The following is a 19,597-nucleotide window of genomic DNA, read 5'->3' as shown; positions in this document are numbered from 1 at the left end:
AAGACCAGGTGATCTGCTTTTGTAAAGATACAGCCAAGAAAATCCTGTGGAGTTTGGTTCTCCTATGTAACACATGAGGTCGCCATGAGTTGAAATCAACTCTACAGCAACTAACAACAACATATACTCATCCTCATAAATGTACAACATAACCTCATGGCCAAGGCTTAAACAGCCTATTAAGTGCCCCATGTCAACAGGCCATATGAGTAGATGTATAAACATAGAGGGGATTCCATGAGTACAAAGAGATAAGAAAAGACAAGTGACATATACAATATGATGCAAAGTTAAGCAGAGTGGATGTGGGAAAGAAGAGAAAAGCAAACAAGATTTTAAGAAAATACTGTTTTTAGCATTTAAGGGGGAAAGTAGAAAAATATAAAGTAGAAATAGAAATGTATCCATAATTCCACCATTCATGTTTTGGTATATTTTCTTCCAATGACACGTACACATATATATTTAAATATGTAAATTTATTTATATATGTTCGCATACTATGTGAAATATGTATGATTAATTAATAATTATATATAATTTCCTATCCAAAAGGATATGTCTATGACAGTGTTGCCTTACCTATCTTGATCTCTATGCCTTCTATAGGTGGGTTTGATCTTGGTTATTACCGGGCAGGGAACATAATAAAAGCAACAAACTCCAAAAACTCATGACATTTACACAGGCTCCAAGAGAAGGATTGCCATTTCCAGGGCCAAAGTCCTCTCAATGCCACAATGGCATCAGTTGGGGCTGGTGAGGCAAGGTGGATCCACGCACATTAACTTATAGAAGCTGACCACAACCACAAAGAGTTTAAAGAAAAACACCAGGTTTCAGATACAACTGATGTGTAGTACCCAAGAATTTCGTGAAGACTCAGATTCAGTTGAACTCTTTTACATGTAAAGAAAATTCCCCCCACCCTCCATATTCTCATCCATTACTGTATGAGTCCTGCTAGACTCCTGGAATGCACTTATTGATTTTTAAAGCTAATTGTCAGACAGTAACAAAGTAAAACACAACTCTTGCATACAAGGAGCCTCATGGCACAATGATTAAGCACTCACCTGCTAATCAAAAGCTTGGCAATTCAAACCCACTAAGCTACAAAGCGGAAGGCCTGTTGATCTATTCCCCTAAAGATTACAGCCTAGGAAACCCTACAGAGCAGTTCTACTCTGTAACACATGGGGTTGCCATGAGTCAGAATCTGGTTGACGGCACCCAACAACAACAAGCTGTATACAAAAGACCCACACAACATGATATGAATTAATTTAATATTAAAATAATCAGCAAACACAGTCTAGGAAAAACACATAGGGAAAAAAAGCAGAATTTACAATATGAATATCAAAAACAATTTGACTTCTAGGCAAAATTTTTTTTTTTTTGGTTTATTGTTGTGGTTTAAGTGAAAGTTTACATTTCAAGTTAGTCTCTTATACAAAAACTTATACATACATTGTTCCGTGACCCTAATTGCTCTCCCTATACTGTGACAGCACACTTCTCCTTTCTACCCCTGATTTCTCATGTCCATTCAACCAGCTCCTAACCCTCTCTGCCTTCTCTGCCCGTTTAGTCTCATGTATCTACTTGAGCTAGGAAGCACGGTCTTCAAGAGTATCATTTTATGTCCCACGGTCCAGTCCAATCTTTGTCTGAAGAGTTGGCCTCAGAAATTGTTTTAGTTTTGGGCTGACAGAGAGTCTGGGGGCTATGCTTTCTGGGGTTCCTCCAGTCTCAGTCAGACCATTAAGTCTGATCTTTTCACTAGAAGCAAAATTTTTTTTTAAGGACTGCATAATTATAAAGAGGAGCCCTGGTGGCTCAGTGGTTAAGAGCTCGGCTGCTAACCAAAAGACCAGCAGTTCGAATCCACCAACTGCTCCTAGGAAACTCTATAGAGCAGTTCTACTCTGTCCTATAATGTTGTTACGAGTCAGAATCGGGTTTGTTCTGTGTTTTGTCTGGGTTTTCGGGTTTTTTTTTTAATTATAAACAGTGAAATCCTTAAATAAGATCCACCAGCCATAGTGTTTATGTCCCAAATAGTAACAGCAAAATGATCAAGCAGAAACTACTAGAAATACATGGAAGAATAGACAAACAATAGCAATGACAAGAAAACAAGGTTTTCATTCTTTTCTGACCATCTCTAAGAAAGTAGAAAGAAACGCTAAAAAAGGAACAATAACTTAGATTTCATTGATATACAGCAACCTCAATACCCTGAGAAGAAAAAGTTTCCTTCCTTTTTGGTGCCCACGGGGCATCCAAACACACAAACCCACACACAATAACTATTGTGAATAACCATTGTGTGTGTGGTAGTAATCCTCTCTGGGTGTAGGCAATTATTTAAAATTTATACCTACAAAATTTGGAGGAAAAGAGGAATATTGCCTAATGAAATTGTTTAGAATTGGCATGATGTTAGTAAGTTACATTATTGTTTCTAAATTTTGTACAAATAAATAATACACTCCCCACCTCCAACTCTGACCTCTCTGCCCTTGATATGTCACGGTAACCACATATTTTTGATTTTCCACTCATAGCAACCCCACGTGACAGAGTAGAACTGCCCCGTAGGGTTTCCTAGGCTGTAATCTTTATGGAAGCAGATTGCCAGGACTCTCTCCAGTGGAGCTGCTGGGTGGGTTTGAAGCACCCACCTTTCAGTAAGCGCTCGTTGCAGCACCAGGGCTCCTTAACCACATATTAGGCAAGTGGTTCACAAACTTTAGGGCTCCTTAATATATAGATATACTATATAAATCATGATCTATATAGTGTCTGTCATGGATTGAATTGTGTCCCCCCAAAATATGTGTCAACTTGGCTAGGTCATGATTCCCAGTATTGTATGATTGTCTACCGTTTGTCATCTGATGTGATTTCCCTATGTGTTGTATATTCTAACACTATAATGTAATAAGATGGATTAGTAGCAGTTATATTGATGAGATCTACAAGATTAGGTAGTGTCCTAAGCCAATCTCCTTTGAGATATAAAAGACAGAAGCAAGCAGCGAGACCTGGGAACCTCATATCACTAAGAAAGCGCGCCGGGAGCAGAGCGCGTCGTTTGGACCCAGGGTTCCTTCGTGGAGAAGCTCCTAGTCCAGGGGAAGATTGACAACAAGGACCTTCCTCCAGAGCTGACAGAGAAAGCCTTCCCCCGGGAGTTGATGCCCTGAATTTGGACTTGAGAGAGAATAAATTTCTCTTTGTTAAAGCCATCCACTTGTGGTATATCTGTTATAGCAGCACTAGATGTTGAAGACAGTATATAAACTAAACCAAATCTATTGCCATGGAGTTGATTCCCACTCATATTGACCCCATAGGACAGAGTAAAACCGCCCCATAGGGTTTCCAAGGAGCGGCTAGTGGATTCGAAATGCTGATTTTCTGGTTAGCAGTTAAGATCATAACCACTGCACCACCAGGGCTCCGTATCGTATATACATTATATGTTATTCTATAATTAATATGGAAGAAACACCAGGCAATTTGCTTCCAAAATATCAACCATTGAAAACCCTATGGAGTACAGTTCTACTCTGACACACATGGGGGCACCATGAGTTGGAGTCAACTTGAAGGCAACTGTTGTTTGTTTTTAAAATCCGATGTAAGAAAAAGAAATATTCTAAGTACAGGATACCTGTCTGCCTCAGCTTAGCTAGGTTCCAACTCATGAAAGTTGGCCATTTTCCATTTATTTTGATCTTTTTCAAAGTTCAGGGTTTTAGACATGTGGAGCGATTTTGTTGTTTGTGTGCTGTCTTTATGTTGGCCCCTCACGTTTCCATTATTCAGAATATATTCTCGCTGGCCTCTTAACCCCTGTGTGATCTGACCCTTCGAAGCGTCCTCCCTCAGTTCTAGTGACTCCAGTCACTGTACTACAACAAACCACACTCACCCCTACCTCCCAGTCTTGGCCCCAGCAGTTTCTTTTGCCTAAGAGATTCTTTCTCTTTACATAAAATGGATTCCCTCTTCACTTCACTCACATCTAGACTCAGATAGCTCCTCCCCAAAGATGTGATCCCACCCCACTGCATGATCTATTTTATTGTCTTTACAACCTGAAATTATCTTGCTTATGACTTGTTGATGTATTGACTGTCATTATTTATTATTATTTTAATTTTTATTCTTAAAGTTATGTAGGTACATCTTTATAAAGTGAAATAATCTCACTTTCATCCGGAGTGAGTTTAAGGTAACATGAATGGAGACCAATACGCTGAGAAACTGTTGAGAAGCTGCGAAGGGGAGACTCCCTGTCCCCTCTCTCTTTTAGCTCCCCTGCTTCCTGGCTCCCTCTTCTGGTTTTCTTCTTCATTTTGGTGAAGTATCTCCTTCTTTAAGGAGCCCTAGTGGTGCAGTGGTTAAGTGCTCGGCTGCTAACCAAAAGGTCGGTAGTTGGAATCCACCAGCCGCTTCCTGGAAGATGTGGCAGTCTGCTTCCGCAAAGATTAACCGAAAACAAACAAACAAACAAACCCGCTGCCCTCCAGTCAATTCTGACTCATAGCGACCTTATAGGACAGAGCAGAACTGCCCCAGAGGGTTTCCAAGGAACACCTGGGGGATTCAAACTGCTGACCTTTGTGGCTAGCAGTAACTCTTAACTACTAAGTCACCAGGGTTTCCGCATAAAGATTACAGCCTTGGAAACCCTATGGAGCAGCTCTACTCGGTCCTATAGGGTCCCTATGAGTCAGAATCGACTTGACTCAACTGCAAAAGGTTTAGCTCTTCAGCTTACCGGAAGAGGGTTAAGGGAAATAATTTTTTATTCCTAAATAAAATGCTTGAGTTATTCTTTAACCTGGGTGGCACAGTTAAGCACTCGGCTACTAACTGAAAGATGGCGGTGCCTCGGAAGAAAGGCCTGGTGATTTGCTTCCAGAAGGTCACACCCTTGAAAACCCAATGAAGCACAGTTCTATTCTGACATACATGGTGTTGCCACGAGTCAGAATTGACCCAACACCAACTGGTTTTTTTGTTGTTGTTGTGTTTGGTAAGAGGTGTTCCAGAGAAAGTTATGTTTTATTTGTTCTTTTAATATCTAGGAAAGGTAGGAGTTCTTTTGTTTTTTAGGTTTTTCACTGAACTTACAACAGGGTAATCAGTGAATGTCATCTATACTATTTGTACTTCTAGATGTCTTTATCATTCCAACTTTAAACTGAAAGTCCAAACTGATTTGTCAAGAATGAATAGAAGAAAACGAAAAGATGGGAGCTTGGGAAGAGCATTCCATTCAGCAGAAAGAGCCTGCTCCATAGCATCGACTTATATCAAATGCCACTCAGTCTGTCCTGCAAGTCCTGCTTCCTATCCAGACTTCAAGACCATCATTCATAGGCTTCTCACCTTCAAGTTCAGTCAAAGCTCAACTACCAAGCAAAAGCGTAGCCTCAGAAGAAAGGCCTGGCAATCTGCTTCCAAAAGGTCACAGCCTTGGAAAACCTATGGAGCAGTTCTACTGACACATGGGGTTGACATGAGTTGGAATTGATTAGAGGGAAACTTTTTTTTTTTAAATCTTGCAAATGAAGAAGTGCCTTGCTTCCATCAAAGATCAAAGATTGCCCACTCCACTTATCCTCAGGATCCCGCACATCTCTTCACAGTTGTTCACACTCACCTAAATCATTAGCTTTGCCTTCTCTGCCTGCAGGGTTTTAGAAAACCTCCTTTTGACTCCACCTCACACCCTCCTGTGGTATCAATTTTTCATTATAAAAACTTCTCTAGATAATTGTCTACACTGCTTAAACTTATTTTCAAACCACTTCAGTATAGGTTCTAGTCTACTACTACTTGAAGCTTCTGTTTGCAAGACCACCAATGGCCTCCATGTTGTTGAATGTATACTCTTAGTAGGCTTCTTGGAGCCCTGATGACACAGTGGTTAAGAGCTTGGCTGCTAACCAAAAAGTAGGCAGTTTGAATCCACTAGCCGCTCCTTGGAAACCCCGTGGGGCAGTTCTACTCTGTCCTGTAGGATCATTATGAGTTGGAATCACAGGTTTGGTGGGGTTTGGTATATCAGGCTTCTCGGCAGTATTCAAATGTTAATCCCCACCTTCTTTGAAACAATTTCCTCTCTGGGATTCCATGAACCGTACACTTCTGTTTTCCCTTCTGCCCATTGGTCAGTCTTAAGTGTTATTGAGTTGTTAGGTGCTGTTGAGTCAATTTCGACTCATAGCAATCCTATGTGACAGAGTAGAACTGTCCCCACAGGGTTTCCTAAGCTGTAATCTTTATGCGAGCAGATCACCGGGTCTTTCTCCCACTGAACTGCTGGGTAGGTTTGAACCACCAGCCTTTTGATTAGCAGCCAGGCACTTAATCACTGCACTATCAGGGCTTCTTAATTCAAACCATGTCTTTTTTTAAGTTTATGTACTTTGAAAAATTGGAATATATACATGTGGTTCCAAATACAATGGTACTATTAAAGAGCATAGCGTTAAAAATAGCTGTCTGTCAATTCCTGTTCTCTAGCCATTGCTCCCACTGTTAACAACTGTGGATCCCTCCAGAGATATTCAATGCAAATACCAGCATTAACACATTTGTCCTTTAGGGGAGCAGGCACACAAATGTAGCCTACCATCCATGCCATATTTTCAATCTTATCTCCTTCTCAAATGTGCACTGCAGAGTTCTGCCCTCCTCTTGGCTGTCTTCAACCCTTACCTTCTTCCACTCAGAAAACAAGATTTTAAAAAAAAAAGCTCCCAGAAATGAATGTTGCTAATGATTGTAGGAATGGGGCATCTCTATTTGGGTACTCCGGAGACTCCTCATTCATTGCTGCTACCTTATTATCTAGGAGCCCTGGTGGTACAATGGTTAAACACTTGGCTGCTAACCAAAAGTTTGGTAGTTCGAACCTACCCAGTGGCTCCACAGTGGAAAGACCTGGTGATCTGATTCCATAAAGATTACAGCCAAGAAAACTCTATGGGGCAGTTCTACTCTGTCACATGGGGTTGCTTTGAGTTGGAATCAACTCGATGGCACCCAACAATGACAACCTTCTAACTAGCTCTTTGGTGGTTGATGTGGGGCCATGAGTCCCTGCCCACTGAGAGATGGGGCCTCACCCAGCAGACAGGACGTTGCAGGTTTGGGAGCCCAGGTAGAGTACCAGGGACAAGAGCAGGGGTCTTGTGCTTCTGAGGCTGAGGTAGGCACTTCGGGAAGCCCCTTACCCTCGCACCCCCATACAATTGTGCTTCTGAGTTGGCTGTGGAGTTGGAACCAGCAAGAGCAGTATGAAGCCAACCTCCTCCATAACGGTTGGTTCCTTAGCCAAGCAGGGGTGATTCAGACTACATTTTCATTGGTTTCCCTTTCAGAAAATGGTGGTTGTTGTTGAGTGCCGTAAAGTCGATTTCAACTCATAGTGATCTCATGTGACAGAATAGAACTGCCCCATAGGGTTTTCTTGGCTGTAATCTGTACAGAAGCAGAGTTACTGGGAGGGTTCACACCACCAACCTTTGATTAGCAGCTGAGCACTTAACCACTGTGCCACCAGGGCTCCTTTCCAGAAAATGGCACTGTGTTGAAATTCAGGGCTGGGACTACAGTGAGGTGAATGAGGCCCTTGCCTTGGGTGCAAAATGTCAGGGGTGTCAAACAAAACAAAACAAAACAAAACAAAAAAACTCAGTAACTGAAATAATATTTAGGAAGAATATTTTAAAACATCAAAGTGAATGGAAAAAAATCTATGATGAACAAGATATCAAAATTTTACATACAGTTCCAATCCTGCATGATTCACCTTGATTGCCTCACCCTAACCCCAGCCCTGTCACCTGATAAAAATGCAAGAATCTCCTTTAATAAATGTTTGTGTTTATTGGCATATTGTAACAGAGGACATAGCACAGATCACCAGTATACAGTTTGCTAAATTTTCACAGATTGCCACACAAGGGTTCTAGAACCAGCCCAAGAGACCAAATTTACCAGCCCCACACCTCAGAGGCTGCCTTGGGCCCCTCACAGTTACTATTCCCACCTTAGGGTGAGGCCAACCTGTAGCCTGACTTCTAATAGCAGGGATTCATTTTGCTTGGTTTTGAAATTTATGTCAGCAGAATCATTCAGTATGTGTACCCTTTTTGTGTCTGCTTTCTTTCACTTAATACTACATTTGAGCACCACCTTTAAGTTTTAAAAACTTTAAATAACCCATTTAAATGGTTTTTAAAATTAAGGTAAGATGGAAAGATTAAAATGGAAAATTGTTCTGTCTCCCACTCCTTTCCCTAATGTTAACAGTTTTTTGAGTATCTTTGGAGAGAAATTTTAGGCAGAAACAAACCTCTACATATAGAAGAAAACTCTTCAGGGGACTTGCTTTCTCAACATCTCCTAAGTTGGCTTACTTTCTCTCCATTCCCATTACAATTGTTCAATCCATTTTTGAAAGTACAGGGCTGTTACTTTGTACAGTGTCCTTCAGTTTGCATTTGTCTGATGTTTCCTTATGGTTAGCGTCAGCATATGTACTTTCGGCAGTGATATCACAGAGTTCTTATTGTGTCCTCTTTAATGTATCCTATCAGGAGGTACCTCATATCGGTTTGTGCCATTGCTGGTTAAGCAGATTTTGGTCTTCCAAGTTTCTCAATGGCAATTTTCCTTTTGTAATTAATAAGTAATCTGTGATGGGGATTTTTTTGAGACAATATCTTGTTGCTCATCAAACACTCACTTAAAGGTTTTTAACACTCATTGATGATTTTTGCATGAATTAACGATGATGCTGATTGAAAAATGGTATGTATTTTTTTTTCCACTGTCTTCCAGTTCTGCTGAACTCTAGAGCCAGGTGGGGTCAGGAGGGCTGTGGAGTACCTCTTACACATGCCTCGGCCACCTTAAGTTGTGTTACCATTTTCAGAAGGCTCAGCTTGCAGTACCAGGGGAAGGAGACATTCCCAGGAAGAGTGAGAGACAGATTTGGGGCCCAGAGTGATGATATCAGATACACTGGATTTGTTTCTATGCTACCCATTCTGGATCCAGAGAAATACAGTTGCTAGTGTGGGTAATGTCATCTTGCGTAGCTTCTACACCTAAGGAGGAAAGATAGGGAGAAAGAAAAATCCAAGAGGCCAATTTATATACACGGTGTCAAACCTTTCCTGTATTTCCCATCCAATATGGAACCTACTGGCTCCTACTGAGAAATCCATTCCCAAGCCTGACTCAGGCAGCATATACCTGAGAATTCATTGCTCTCTTCACTCAATCATACCTTCAACAAAGGTTTATTGAACATTTACTATGTACCAGGCTCCACTGCTAACTGAAAGGTTGTTGGTTTGAACTCACTTGTCCGCTCTGCAAGAGAAACACCTGGCAATCTGCTCCCATAGAGATTACAGCTCACTATGGAGTAGTTCTACTCTGTCACATGGGGTCTCTGTGAGTCGAAATCGACTCCACGGCGCACAACAACAACAACAATAGGCACTGTTATAGGCCCTGGGAAGATTTAGTATCCCGACTGGGTTTCTGGACTCCAGCTGGAAGAGTGGGCCGTAGATTCCTCAGAAGGTCCACAGACTTAGGAGAAGTCTTCAGGGACTCTGACCAGTCCACTGACTCAACAGACCCTGATAAACAACCCCCCTCCCAAGAGGAACAGTTGATTCCACCATGTGGAAGCACTGGTTACCCAAGAGTCTCTGCTTTTGAACCGAATTGGGCATGGCAGTCAGGTTACCTTGAACTCTTTCATCTTAGCTATCTTGTTCCTGGTCTTGTCTTTGTTCTAGGGTCTCATCAGGTTCTTTTTTCATCTGGGCAAGTAATCTAGATCTTCGATTTTGAAACCAAATCTGAGTAAGTAAAACAAAGAGATTTAATTAAAACAACTAAAGAAGGGGAGAGGTAGTTTATTTCAGGTCTAATTCCAAGATCGCTACTGACATGTATACAACTTCTGCGAAATTCTACCAGACCTAAAGATAAAGCTCAAAACTCTGAATCCTGCATCCAGTTCCTTTATAACCTGGTCACCGGTTTCATATCCTGACAGTCCCCACTCTCCCCTCATTACAGGTGCTGGTCTTTCCCTAAGGTGTCTTGCCCATATTCCAGCTCTTCCCTTTGCCTGGATTCTCTTTGTATCTGTCCCTCTCAAAATTCTATTTATCTTCTATGACAGGATAGAGTAATCTCTGCTAGGAAGACATTCTTCATCCCAAGATATAGAATTAATTACTACCCCTTGCCTGCACCTATAAATTTATACATATATAGTCATTAGCCATCAGAGAAAAGCAAATCAAAACCACAATGAGATACCATTTCACTCCCACTAGGGTGGCTAAGATCAAACAAAATAAAAAGTGTTGGAAGGAAAGTGGAGAAATTGGAACCCTCATCCATTGCTGGTGGGAATGAAAAATGGTACAGCTGTTGTGTGTGGACAACAGTCTGGCGGTTCCTCAAAACTCTAGAGGTAGAGCTGCCATATGACCCAGCAATTCTACTCCTAGGTATAAATCCTAAGGATCTAATAAAATTGACCCAAACAGACATATGCACACCTATGTTCGTCGTAGCACTATTCACAATAGCAAAAAGATAGAAACAACCTAAGTGCCCATCAATGGATGAATGAATAAGTAAAATGTGGTACATAAATTAAATATATATATATATGTATGTGTGTGTATATATATGTATACATATACATATATATATATATAAAATGTGGAGGCCCTGGGTGGTGCAAAGGTTAACACACTCAGCTTCTAACCAAAAAGGTTGAAAGTTTGAGTCTACTAAGAGGTGCCGCAGAAGAAACTAACAACTAGGAATTATAACAACAACAAATATTTTGGTTTTATGAGGCAAATATATACAGCTTGATTTCTGGGGAGAAAAACTAGCCCAAAGGATATTAGAATGATTATTCTAGGACATGCCTAGCTGCATATTCCTCCACTGACTTCTGTTTTCTTCTCTCCCAACCCTTACCCCCACTTCCTTCAGAATCATATGAAATCATTTAGTCAAAAAAGGTACAGTCCAGCAAGCTTGTTCTGCCTTTTAAACGTGTCTTCTCTATAAAGTCATCTAGTCTTCACTGTGGCACATTGTCTTCTACCCAATCCTTTCCCTAAAGCTTTGGACTCTGCCTCTTAGATATCTTTTCTGAATGTCTTAGGCAGACATCTCCAACTCAGCAAATAAATCCCCCAAGGAACTCCTGATGTTTTCATACAGCCTGATCTTCCTGATGGATAACACCAATATCAGCCAGTCACCCAAAGCCAGAACCCTAACCCTAACATCTTCTTTGTCATCACCTCTCTTTTCTCTCTCTCCATCAGCCATATAAATGCTATCAATGCATATCCATTTTGTTTTTTAAACAGAACTAATTTCTGAATCTCATCCTCCTCCTCATAATGACTTATCATTATCATGTAATGTTATATCTTTTCTCCAGCATGAAATCCATTCTTCACTCTGGAAAAGAGCAACCACTTTCATGTGCAACTATAACATGCACCCTCCTCCATCTTAACTCTTTCAGTAGGTCCCCACCACCCAAAGGATGCAATATAAACCCCTCTCTTGGATTCCTTCCTCTAGTAAGCATTTTTTAAGTACCTAATCCATTCAAAAGGTGCCCTGGTGGCGCAATGGTTAAGTGCTTGGCTGATAACTGAAAGGTTGATGATTTGAACCAACCCAGTGGCTCCATGGGGGAAAAGGCCTGGTGATCTGCTCCTATAAAGATGATAGCCTAGAAAATCCTATGGGGAAGTTCTACTCTGTCACATGGGGTTGCTATAAGTCAGAACCGACTCATTAGCACCTAACAACAACAACATGAGATCATTAGAAAAGTTCAAGAATATAATACATTTAAAGATTTTAGCCAAGTGCCCGGCTCTTATTGGAGTTAAGTAATATTCACTCTTCCACTCATTCACTCACTCACTCACTCAAATTCTTGAGTGCCATGTGTCAGGCACCATTCAGGGCATAAAGCATACAGTGCTGATCAAAACAGATAGCAAAATCAAAGAAAAAATTAGTCTACAGTACTCATAGTCTACGCAAACCACAGCCTCATCTACCCTGAGATCCAGAAAAATTAGATGGTGCCCAGCTACCGCTACTGACTGTTCTGATCAGGGCCACAGTAGATGGATCCTGATACAATGGGAGAAAAACATGGAACAGAACCTCAGATTCCTAAAAAAAAACAAAAAACATACTTACTGGACTGGTTGAGATTAGAAGACTTCTCGAGACTATTTCCCTGAAATACTCTTTAAACCTTGAACCAAAACTAGCCCCTGAGATCATCTTTTTAACAAAATAAAAGATTGGCTCACAAAATAAAGAATATCACCAGTGAGTGCTGTGCTCCTTTAAAAAAATCATCTATATCAGACCAAATGTTCAACAACTACTTTAAAACAAAAGATGAGAAAGTAAGGGGGCAGGGAAACTAATGGAAACAGAACAACCAGAATGGAAATAATGAGAATGTTTATACATTGTGAAGAACATAATCAATGTCTCTGAACAATTTGTACAGAAATTGCTGAATGGGAACCTAAAATGCTGTGTAAACCTTCATTAAAAACTCAAATTATTTGGAAAAAAAAAAAACAAAAACAGCAAAGGCCAGAAGGAGGTGAGAGAATCTACCAGACAGAGAGAAGAGCTCGTGCAAGACCCTGAAGTGGGAGTGCACTTGATGTTTTGAGCAATAGCCCAAGGCCAGTATGGCTTCCCTTCCCACACTTCTCCATCCCCAGGAAACAGAGTGAACAAAGTCCTTATCACTTACTTGGACTCTTGACTCTGGAACCCCAATTTCTTTAGCAAGTTGTTTTCTGGAATCAATCCCAGGGTAAGCGTTGTTCTCAAATGCCTCCATAAGGGTGTGTAATTGAGAATAGTTATAGTAGGTACGATAGCGCCTGACTGTAAGACAGATTAGAGGTAAAGGAACATTTTAGAAGCCCAATGACATATTCAAACATGAAAACCAAACATGTCCCACTGTCTCCATCAAATTTGGAACCTGTTGCCTCTCCCTGAGAAGGCCTCTTCTCAGGCCTATTCCTGGAAGAAGGTGCCAGAGGAGACGCAGGAGGATATGGACACCAGCTGGAAGAAGGTAAGCAGTGGAAGGTCACAGAAGTTTCACGGACAGGCAGGGCAAGGAAGAATGCAAAGAGGCCATGTTTAACCCTTTGCCACCAAAGACCCTGGATAGGAGGATCTGAGGGAGGGCACATTCATCTACCACCTCAAATAGCAGTTGACTCTACTACAGAGAGACACTTAGTGCTGAAGAGGCTATATTGGGAGAAAGGACTGGAACAGGCTCTTTACCTTGACTCCTTTCTTCAGGGTAATCTTGCCCAAGGTCTTGGCTTGATTCTAAGGCCTCCTCAGGTTTTGGTCTTTTCTGGAATGGGTGTCTAGCTCTTCGATTCTGAAACCAAATCTAAGTGAGGAAAAGAAAGCGATAGAATCAAACATGTCAGTGTCATCTCAGCCCCACCCCTGCATTTCTCCAAAAGTAAGAGTGAATGATTCTTTCTCATTAGGGTTATTACCAACATCGGCCACATCCTACTGGGTCTTAGGTCAAGGCTCAGAATTCTTAGCCTGGCATGTAGTACCTTCACTAATAATTCCCAGTTTATGATTTGCTATAATTATTATATTTTTGAGGCAATTAATAAATAATTGCTGCAATTATTATGCATTTAAGAATTAGCTTAACCATTTACACTCTCTGAAGCTGTACCAGTATACTTCCTCCCCACTCCTGTGAGCCCCCTCATCCATTAAAAACAACATTCTTGTGAGTTTATTCTGAGTATTATTATCACCCACACAAAGCCCTTAGCACACTGGCACTTAATATAAGCTCAGTTAATGGTCCCTCCACCCTGCCACTTTCTACTTTAGTCTTGAGGAAACAGAACTTATAACTTGCCTGGATTCTAGACTCTTCGATGTTGATTTCTAAAGCAAGTTTTTGTCTGGTAGCAAAATTTGGGTAAGGTTTGTGGTTGAACGTATCGATGAGAATTTTCAATTGTTCCCCTGTGAATTTGGTGCGATTGCGCCTGTGACTCATTGCTACAATCTCTGTGGAAAGATGAGAAGAGAAAGGCATTTAATAGGCCAGTAGATACCTTCAAACTTTGGGTTCAAGCTAGTTTCTACTTTTCACTTCTCTCTTGGAATACACCAGCGCTCACTACGGAAGAACTATCTTCGTATAGCTTGTATAATCATAATTTCTTCAAACACACAGCTTCCCTAGCTTGTTCAAAAATTAATAATTTTACAACAGCAGAGCATTAAACCAAGTAGGGGCCCTTCTAGATCAGAGCTCTGTGTGACCGCACATGTCACATTCCCATGAAGCTATCCCTGAGTAGACTAGTGCATGGCACATAATATCCACTCCATAAACATCTGTTGAAAAGTTGACTTGTTGAACAACCCTCTGGCAAAAATGATGGATCTTTAACCTTGCAAAACAATTGTCCCCACTCCAAACCAATCATGTTTCAATCAGAAACTAAATGAAAAGATGGTTTTGGAGAGCAGTTCCAAATAGTCTGTGATGGAATTAGGCTTGCAGCAAACTTATCTGCTCTGAAATTGAGTTTAGGTTAATAATCCCCAGGAATCCCATCCATCTTAGACCTTGGTTTGCATTATTCTCAGATCACAGGTCTTTCACTTCTTCCACTCTTAGACGAAAGATTCCTTCTGAGCAAGAAAGTCTAAAAGGAAACCTGAGCCCCTAAGTAGATATACAAGGACGCCTAACATGCCTTCTATTCCAGACCAACTCCTTTGGGGAGCGTGGGAATAGGGTGAGGAAATTAAGGTTTTCTGGGGACACTGGCAGGTTGAGGCTGGGTAGGGAGGAGATAGAGATGAGGAAGAGCCAGAGAGAAACGAAAAAGAACAAGGGAGGGAAATAAAGAGGTAAAAGCTGAGTAAGAGCTTTCTTCACCCCAGCATTCATGTTTTAGGTGTATAATCCCCAACAAGGTAAATTCTCTGTGACAGCAGGATCAATATCCAGCTCATCTCTGACTACAGGACACAGGGCTTGAGACAGAGCCACAGCTTAATCCTCCTCCTAAATCTAGACCCTAGAAGAATCAAATGACGTATTGCATAGGGCCACTCTGCTGCTTAACCGTTATGCCACCAGGGCTCCTTCCATACTAGTTTAAGATGTCAGTATAGGGAAAACTGGGTGTGTGGTATGTAGGAACACCCTGTACTATCTTCACCAAAGATCAAAACCCAAAAACACCACCGTTTGGTCAATTCCAACTCATAGCAACTCTATAGGACAGAGTAGAGCCCCATAAGGTTTCCAAGGCTGTAATCTTTACAGAAGCAGACTGCCACATCTTTCTCCTGCAGAGCGGCTCATGGGTTCGAACCACTGACTTTTCATTAGCAGCCAAGTCCTTACCCACGGTGCCACCAGGGCTTCTGCCTAGCTTCACAATGCCTCTGTAAATCTAAATCCATTCTAAGACTAGAAGTTTATTTTTAAAAATCCTGTTGGAATTTTCATTTGGAAATTCAGTCTCCTGTTGATGGATATTTAACATGCTCACTACCTCAAAAACTCTCCACTATTTGCATTACCCACATGTACATGTGCCAGAGTTCGTCTTTGATTGTCATTAGGTGCCATTGAGTCGGTTCTGGCTAATAGTGACCCCATGTGCAACAGAACACAATGCTGCCCAGTCCTGTGCCATCCTTGCAATCTTGCTATATTTTTGAGCCCATTGTTGCAGTAGTTTGAACCCACCTAGCAGCTCCACAGCAGAAAGACCTAGAGATATGCTCCCTGAAATATTATAGGCTAATAAACCCTGTGGGGCAGTTCTACTGTCACATTGGGTCACTAAGAGTCAGAATCAATTTGACAGCACCTAACAACAACACACTAGTATAGTATATTTGTCATAACGAATGAGTCGATATTGATACATTATTATTAACTACAGTACACACTTTATTCAGATTTCCAAAGATTTCCCCTAATGTCTTTTTTCTGTTCTAAGATCCCATCCAGGATACCACATTACATAGTAGTCATATCTCCTAAGGCTCCTCTTGGCTGTGACTGTTTCTCAGACTTTCCTTGTTTTTGATGACCTTAACAGTTTTGAGGACTATAGAGTAGGTACTGAGCTTTGTCTGATGTTTCCAGTAATTAGACTGGGGTTATAGGCTTTTGGGAGAAACTCAATAGGATTTTGAGGGAAACTTGGAAGCTTTCTAAATGTATGTAGAAGAAAAAAGTTCTACAAAATACATAAGCTATTTTGCTGCAGAAGAATCAATATAATAGTACAGATAATAAAACAACACAGTAGTAGAAAAAGTTTTCCCTGTGTTATAGATGTAGAACTAGACAAGTAGTCAAGTGGAATCTATGAAACAGGCCTATTGTATTTGAGAACTTGGAACAGCTATTGTTGTTGTCGTTGTTGTTAGGTGCCGTCAGGTAGGTTCCTACTCATAGCTACCCTACAGGATAGAGCAGAACTGCCCCATAGTGTTTCCAAGAAGCAGCTGGTGGATTTGAACTAAACAGCTAGAGGATTCAAAATCAGTGGAAAAGGGTAGTGTTAGGGAAAGAAAATGGCTTACTGTATAGAGAAAAATGAAGTTAGGTCACACAATACACAGTATATAAAATAAATGCCAAACAAAGATATGTGAAAGGTAAAATTAAATGAGTGATCATGTATGAGGAAACCTATGTTACATTGAGACAGAAATGGATTACTTAAATAAGACCCAAAAATCACATAATGGAAAAACATTGTTGGAATGAAAGATATCATCATTAAAGCAGGTACACATTTTCCAAACCTCTAATTTTCTCATGAAAGCTTGACTTTTCTCATTGGCCACAAATAATGTCAGTTTTTTTCCTTGAAGTGACAGGTTTGCATTGTTCCTTTTCAAGAAAAGTTCTGCCTCATACACAAGTCTCAATAATCATAGTTTGTCAGACATTCATTCAAGTAAAAAATGATGTTCCATGAAAAATTCGGTTACTAGTTAAGGTAGCAACTCAAACACTTGTACACATCCTTTTCCTTCAGACAACCATCATCTTTTGATATGGAAAAGTGCCAAATGCATGCTTCTGTTTTGTTACACAGAACACTAAAAAGATGTGTACTTGAAGGTCAAGATTTAATACCGTTTTTTTATTGCATCACCAAGGACATTCCTAAGTGAAACTTGCTTTGTTTTTTTCAGCCCCCACCTGCACTAAGAGTATGAGGATATGTTGTTGTTAGGTGCTATAGAGTTAATTCCAACTCATAGCGGCCCCTTGTGAGACAGTAGAACTTCCCCATAGTGTTTTCTAGGCTATAATCTTTATGGGAGCAGATCACTAGGCTTCCTCCCTCACAGCTGCTGGGTGGGTTTGATCCATCAACCTTTCACTTAGCAGCCAGTGATTAACCATTGTACCAACAGCATATACTGACCACTAATTTGGCTTGGAGGAGCCCTGGTGGTGCAGTGGTTAAGCACTCAGCTATTAACCAAAATGTCAGTGATTCGAACCCACCAGCTGCTGCATGGGAGAAAGACGTGGCAGTCTGCTTCCATAAAGATGGCAGCCTTGGAAACCCTATAGGGCAGTTCTACTCTGTCCTAGGGGTCACTGTGAGTCAGAATCAACTTGACGGCAATGGGTTTTTAAATTTGGCTTGGTATCACTTGCTGGATTTGGGCAGAAACAACAGCAGATTTATGCACCATTGATTTTGCACCATCCATTCAAATGTAACATAGTGGAAAAGGAGAATAATGTCTAAGTATTATTAAGAAAATTGTTTCAACCTTGCAGGTCCCCTGAAAGGGTCTTGCAGAAGCCCCCAGAAGTTCATAGACCACACTTTGAAAACAGCTGCCCTAGAGGAAATTTCTCTGTTCTTCAGCAAATTTAGAACTCTGACTACTTAAAACGATTAGGTTAGACCTGCCCTGCTGCCTTGGGAAATTGATAAACTGTTTTATTTAATTAGACCCATGAAGCCACTCCTAAATCTACTTTCTTCTGAAGTATCTTTGATTGGACTCTAACTTCCAGCCTTTTGGTTAGCAGCTCAGCATGTTAACTGTTTGCACCACCCAGGGACTCCCTGCTATCTACTTCTGAAAAATCAGCCATTGAAAATTTTATGGATCACAGTTCTACTCTGACACACGTGGGATCCTCATGAGACAGAGCCATTCAATGGCAACTGGTTTCAACCTGCTTTAATTTTTCTCAACCTCCACTTTCCTTTGTTGCTTTCTGTTTTAGAAAAAGTAGGAAGACCTGGATGATTCTCTGTCTTTGTTTGACTGGATTTCTAACTACAAGTAGTCCCTGCCTTATGATGGGCCTCTGTTCCAATGACAGTCAGCTCTAACTTAGTTGGATACTTTTTGTTTTCATTATTTTCATTGTTTTCATTATTGCCTGCTATATGGCAGTGTTTTGAACAGTAAATCATAACATTGAACATCTGCGAGTGAACATTTGAGAATACAACATCAGCAAATTAATTTTTCAGTTGTTCAAAAAATATTTTCTAAGTACCTACTGAAAACCAGACCCTATTCTAGGCTCAGTGAACAAAGCAGACAAAATATTCCTGGCCTCATCAAGAGGCAAGAGATGAGAAACAAAACAAGTAAAATATGTAGTATGTCAGATAGTGCATATTGCCATGGCAACAGAGAACGAAGGGGAGAATAGAAGGTGCAGGGGTCAGGTTACAATTTTAAGTTGAATAGTTGGAGAAGGCCTCACTGAGGAAATGTCTTTTCAGTAAAGACTTGAAGCAAAGTAGAGCAATGCTGATAGTTGAGAAAGGAACATTGAAGGCAGATGGCACAGCAAAGACCCTGGGTTGGGAGCTTTCCTATCCTATTCAGGATAAAGACCACCACCACCCCAGTTGCCATTGAGTTGATTCTGACTCATGGCGACCCTGTTGTGTGCAGAGTAGAAATGGGCTCCATAGGGTTTTCAAGACTGTGACCTTTCGGAAGATCACCAGGTGCCTCTGGGTGGGTTTCAACCACCAACTTTTCACTTGGTAGTTGAGTGTTTAATCATTTGTGCCACCCAGGGACTCCTCAAGATAAAGAGGGAGGAGAGTCTGGAGAAGAGTGAGCGAAGGGGAAAGGAGCAACAGATGAAGTCATAGGCCTTAGAGGGGGCCAGATTATAAACAGGACCTTGAAGGTCCCTGTGCCTTTAAGCAATGCAGGAAGTCACTGAAGGGTTTTGAGGAGATAAATGAAATAGTTTAATGAGATCACACAGGCAAGAGTGATGAGTATAGATAGACTGAAGAAGGGGGAGGGTGGAAGCAGAGAGACTAGTTAGGAGGATACTTCAGTAATCCAAGGTGGCAGTGGTGGGGTGGACCAAGAAATGATCAGATTCTTAAAATATTTGGAA

General features: G+C 41.0%; 2 protein-coding genes across 2 annotated transcripts in view; both read right to left on the bottom strand.

The window, feature by feature from the left end:
• LOC101350500 (zinc finger protein 772) overlaps window positions 1-19,597 on the bottom strand; it is a 287,781-nt gene that overhangs the window by 23,620 nt on the left and 244,564 nt on the right. The window lies entirely within an intron of this gene.
• DUXA (double homeobox A) lies at window positions 9,816-14,639 on the bottom strand. The gene is made up of 5 exons (XM_012558580.2): window positions 14,633-14,639; window positions 14,060-14,214; window positions 13,440-13,561; window positions 12,896-13,034; window positions 9,816-9,914 (listed from the first exon to the last, which is right to left on the bottom strand). The coding sequence occupies exons 1-5, from the start codon at window positions 14,637-14,639 to the stop codon at window positions 9,816-9,818; spliced, it is 522 nt and encodes a 173-aa protein (XP_012414034.2).

This window comes from Trichechus manatus, unplaced genomic scaffold (assembly GCF_000243295.1).
Source record: "Trichechus manatus latirostris isolate Lorelei unplaced genomic scaffold, TriManLat1.0 scaffold00176, whole genome shotgun sequence".
NCBI classification, from domain to species: domain Eukaryota; kingdom Metazoa; phylum Chordata; class Mammalia; order Sirenia; family Trichechidae; genus Trichechus; species Trichechus manatus.
Note: the sequence above shows the minus strand (reverse complement) of the source record. Positions and strands in the feature narration are given on the sequence as shown.

What these genes read in the sequence shown, in the direction of transcription:
- DUXA (XM_012558580.2), bottom strand. An exon ending in TCGAAGAGTCTAGAATCCAG is followed by an intron (nt 13,562 to 14,059) that starts GCAAGTTATAAG and finishes TTCCTCACTTAG; the next exon opens with ATTTGGTTTCAGAATCGAAG. An exon ending in GAAAGGAGTCAAGGTAAAGA is followed by an intron (nt 13,035 to 13,439) that starts GCCTGTTCCAGT and finishes AATCTGTCTTAC; the next exon opens with AGTCAGGCGCTATCGTACCT.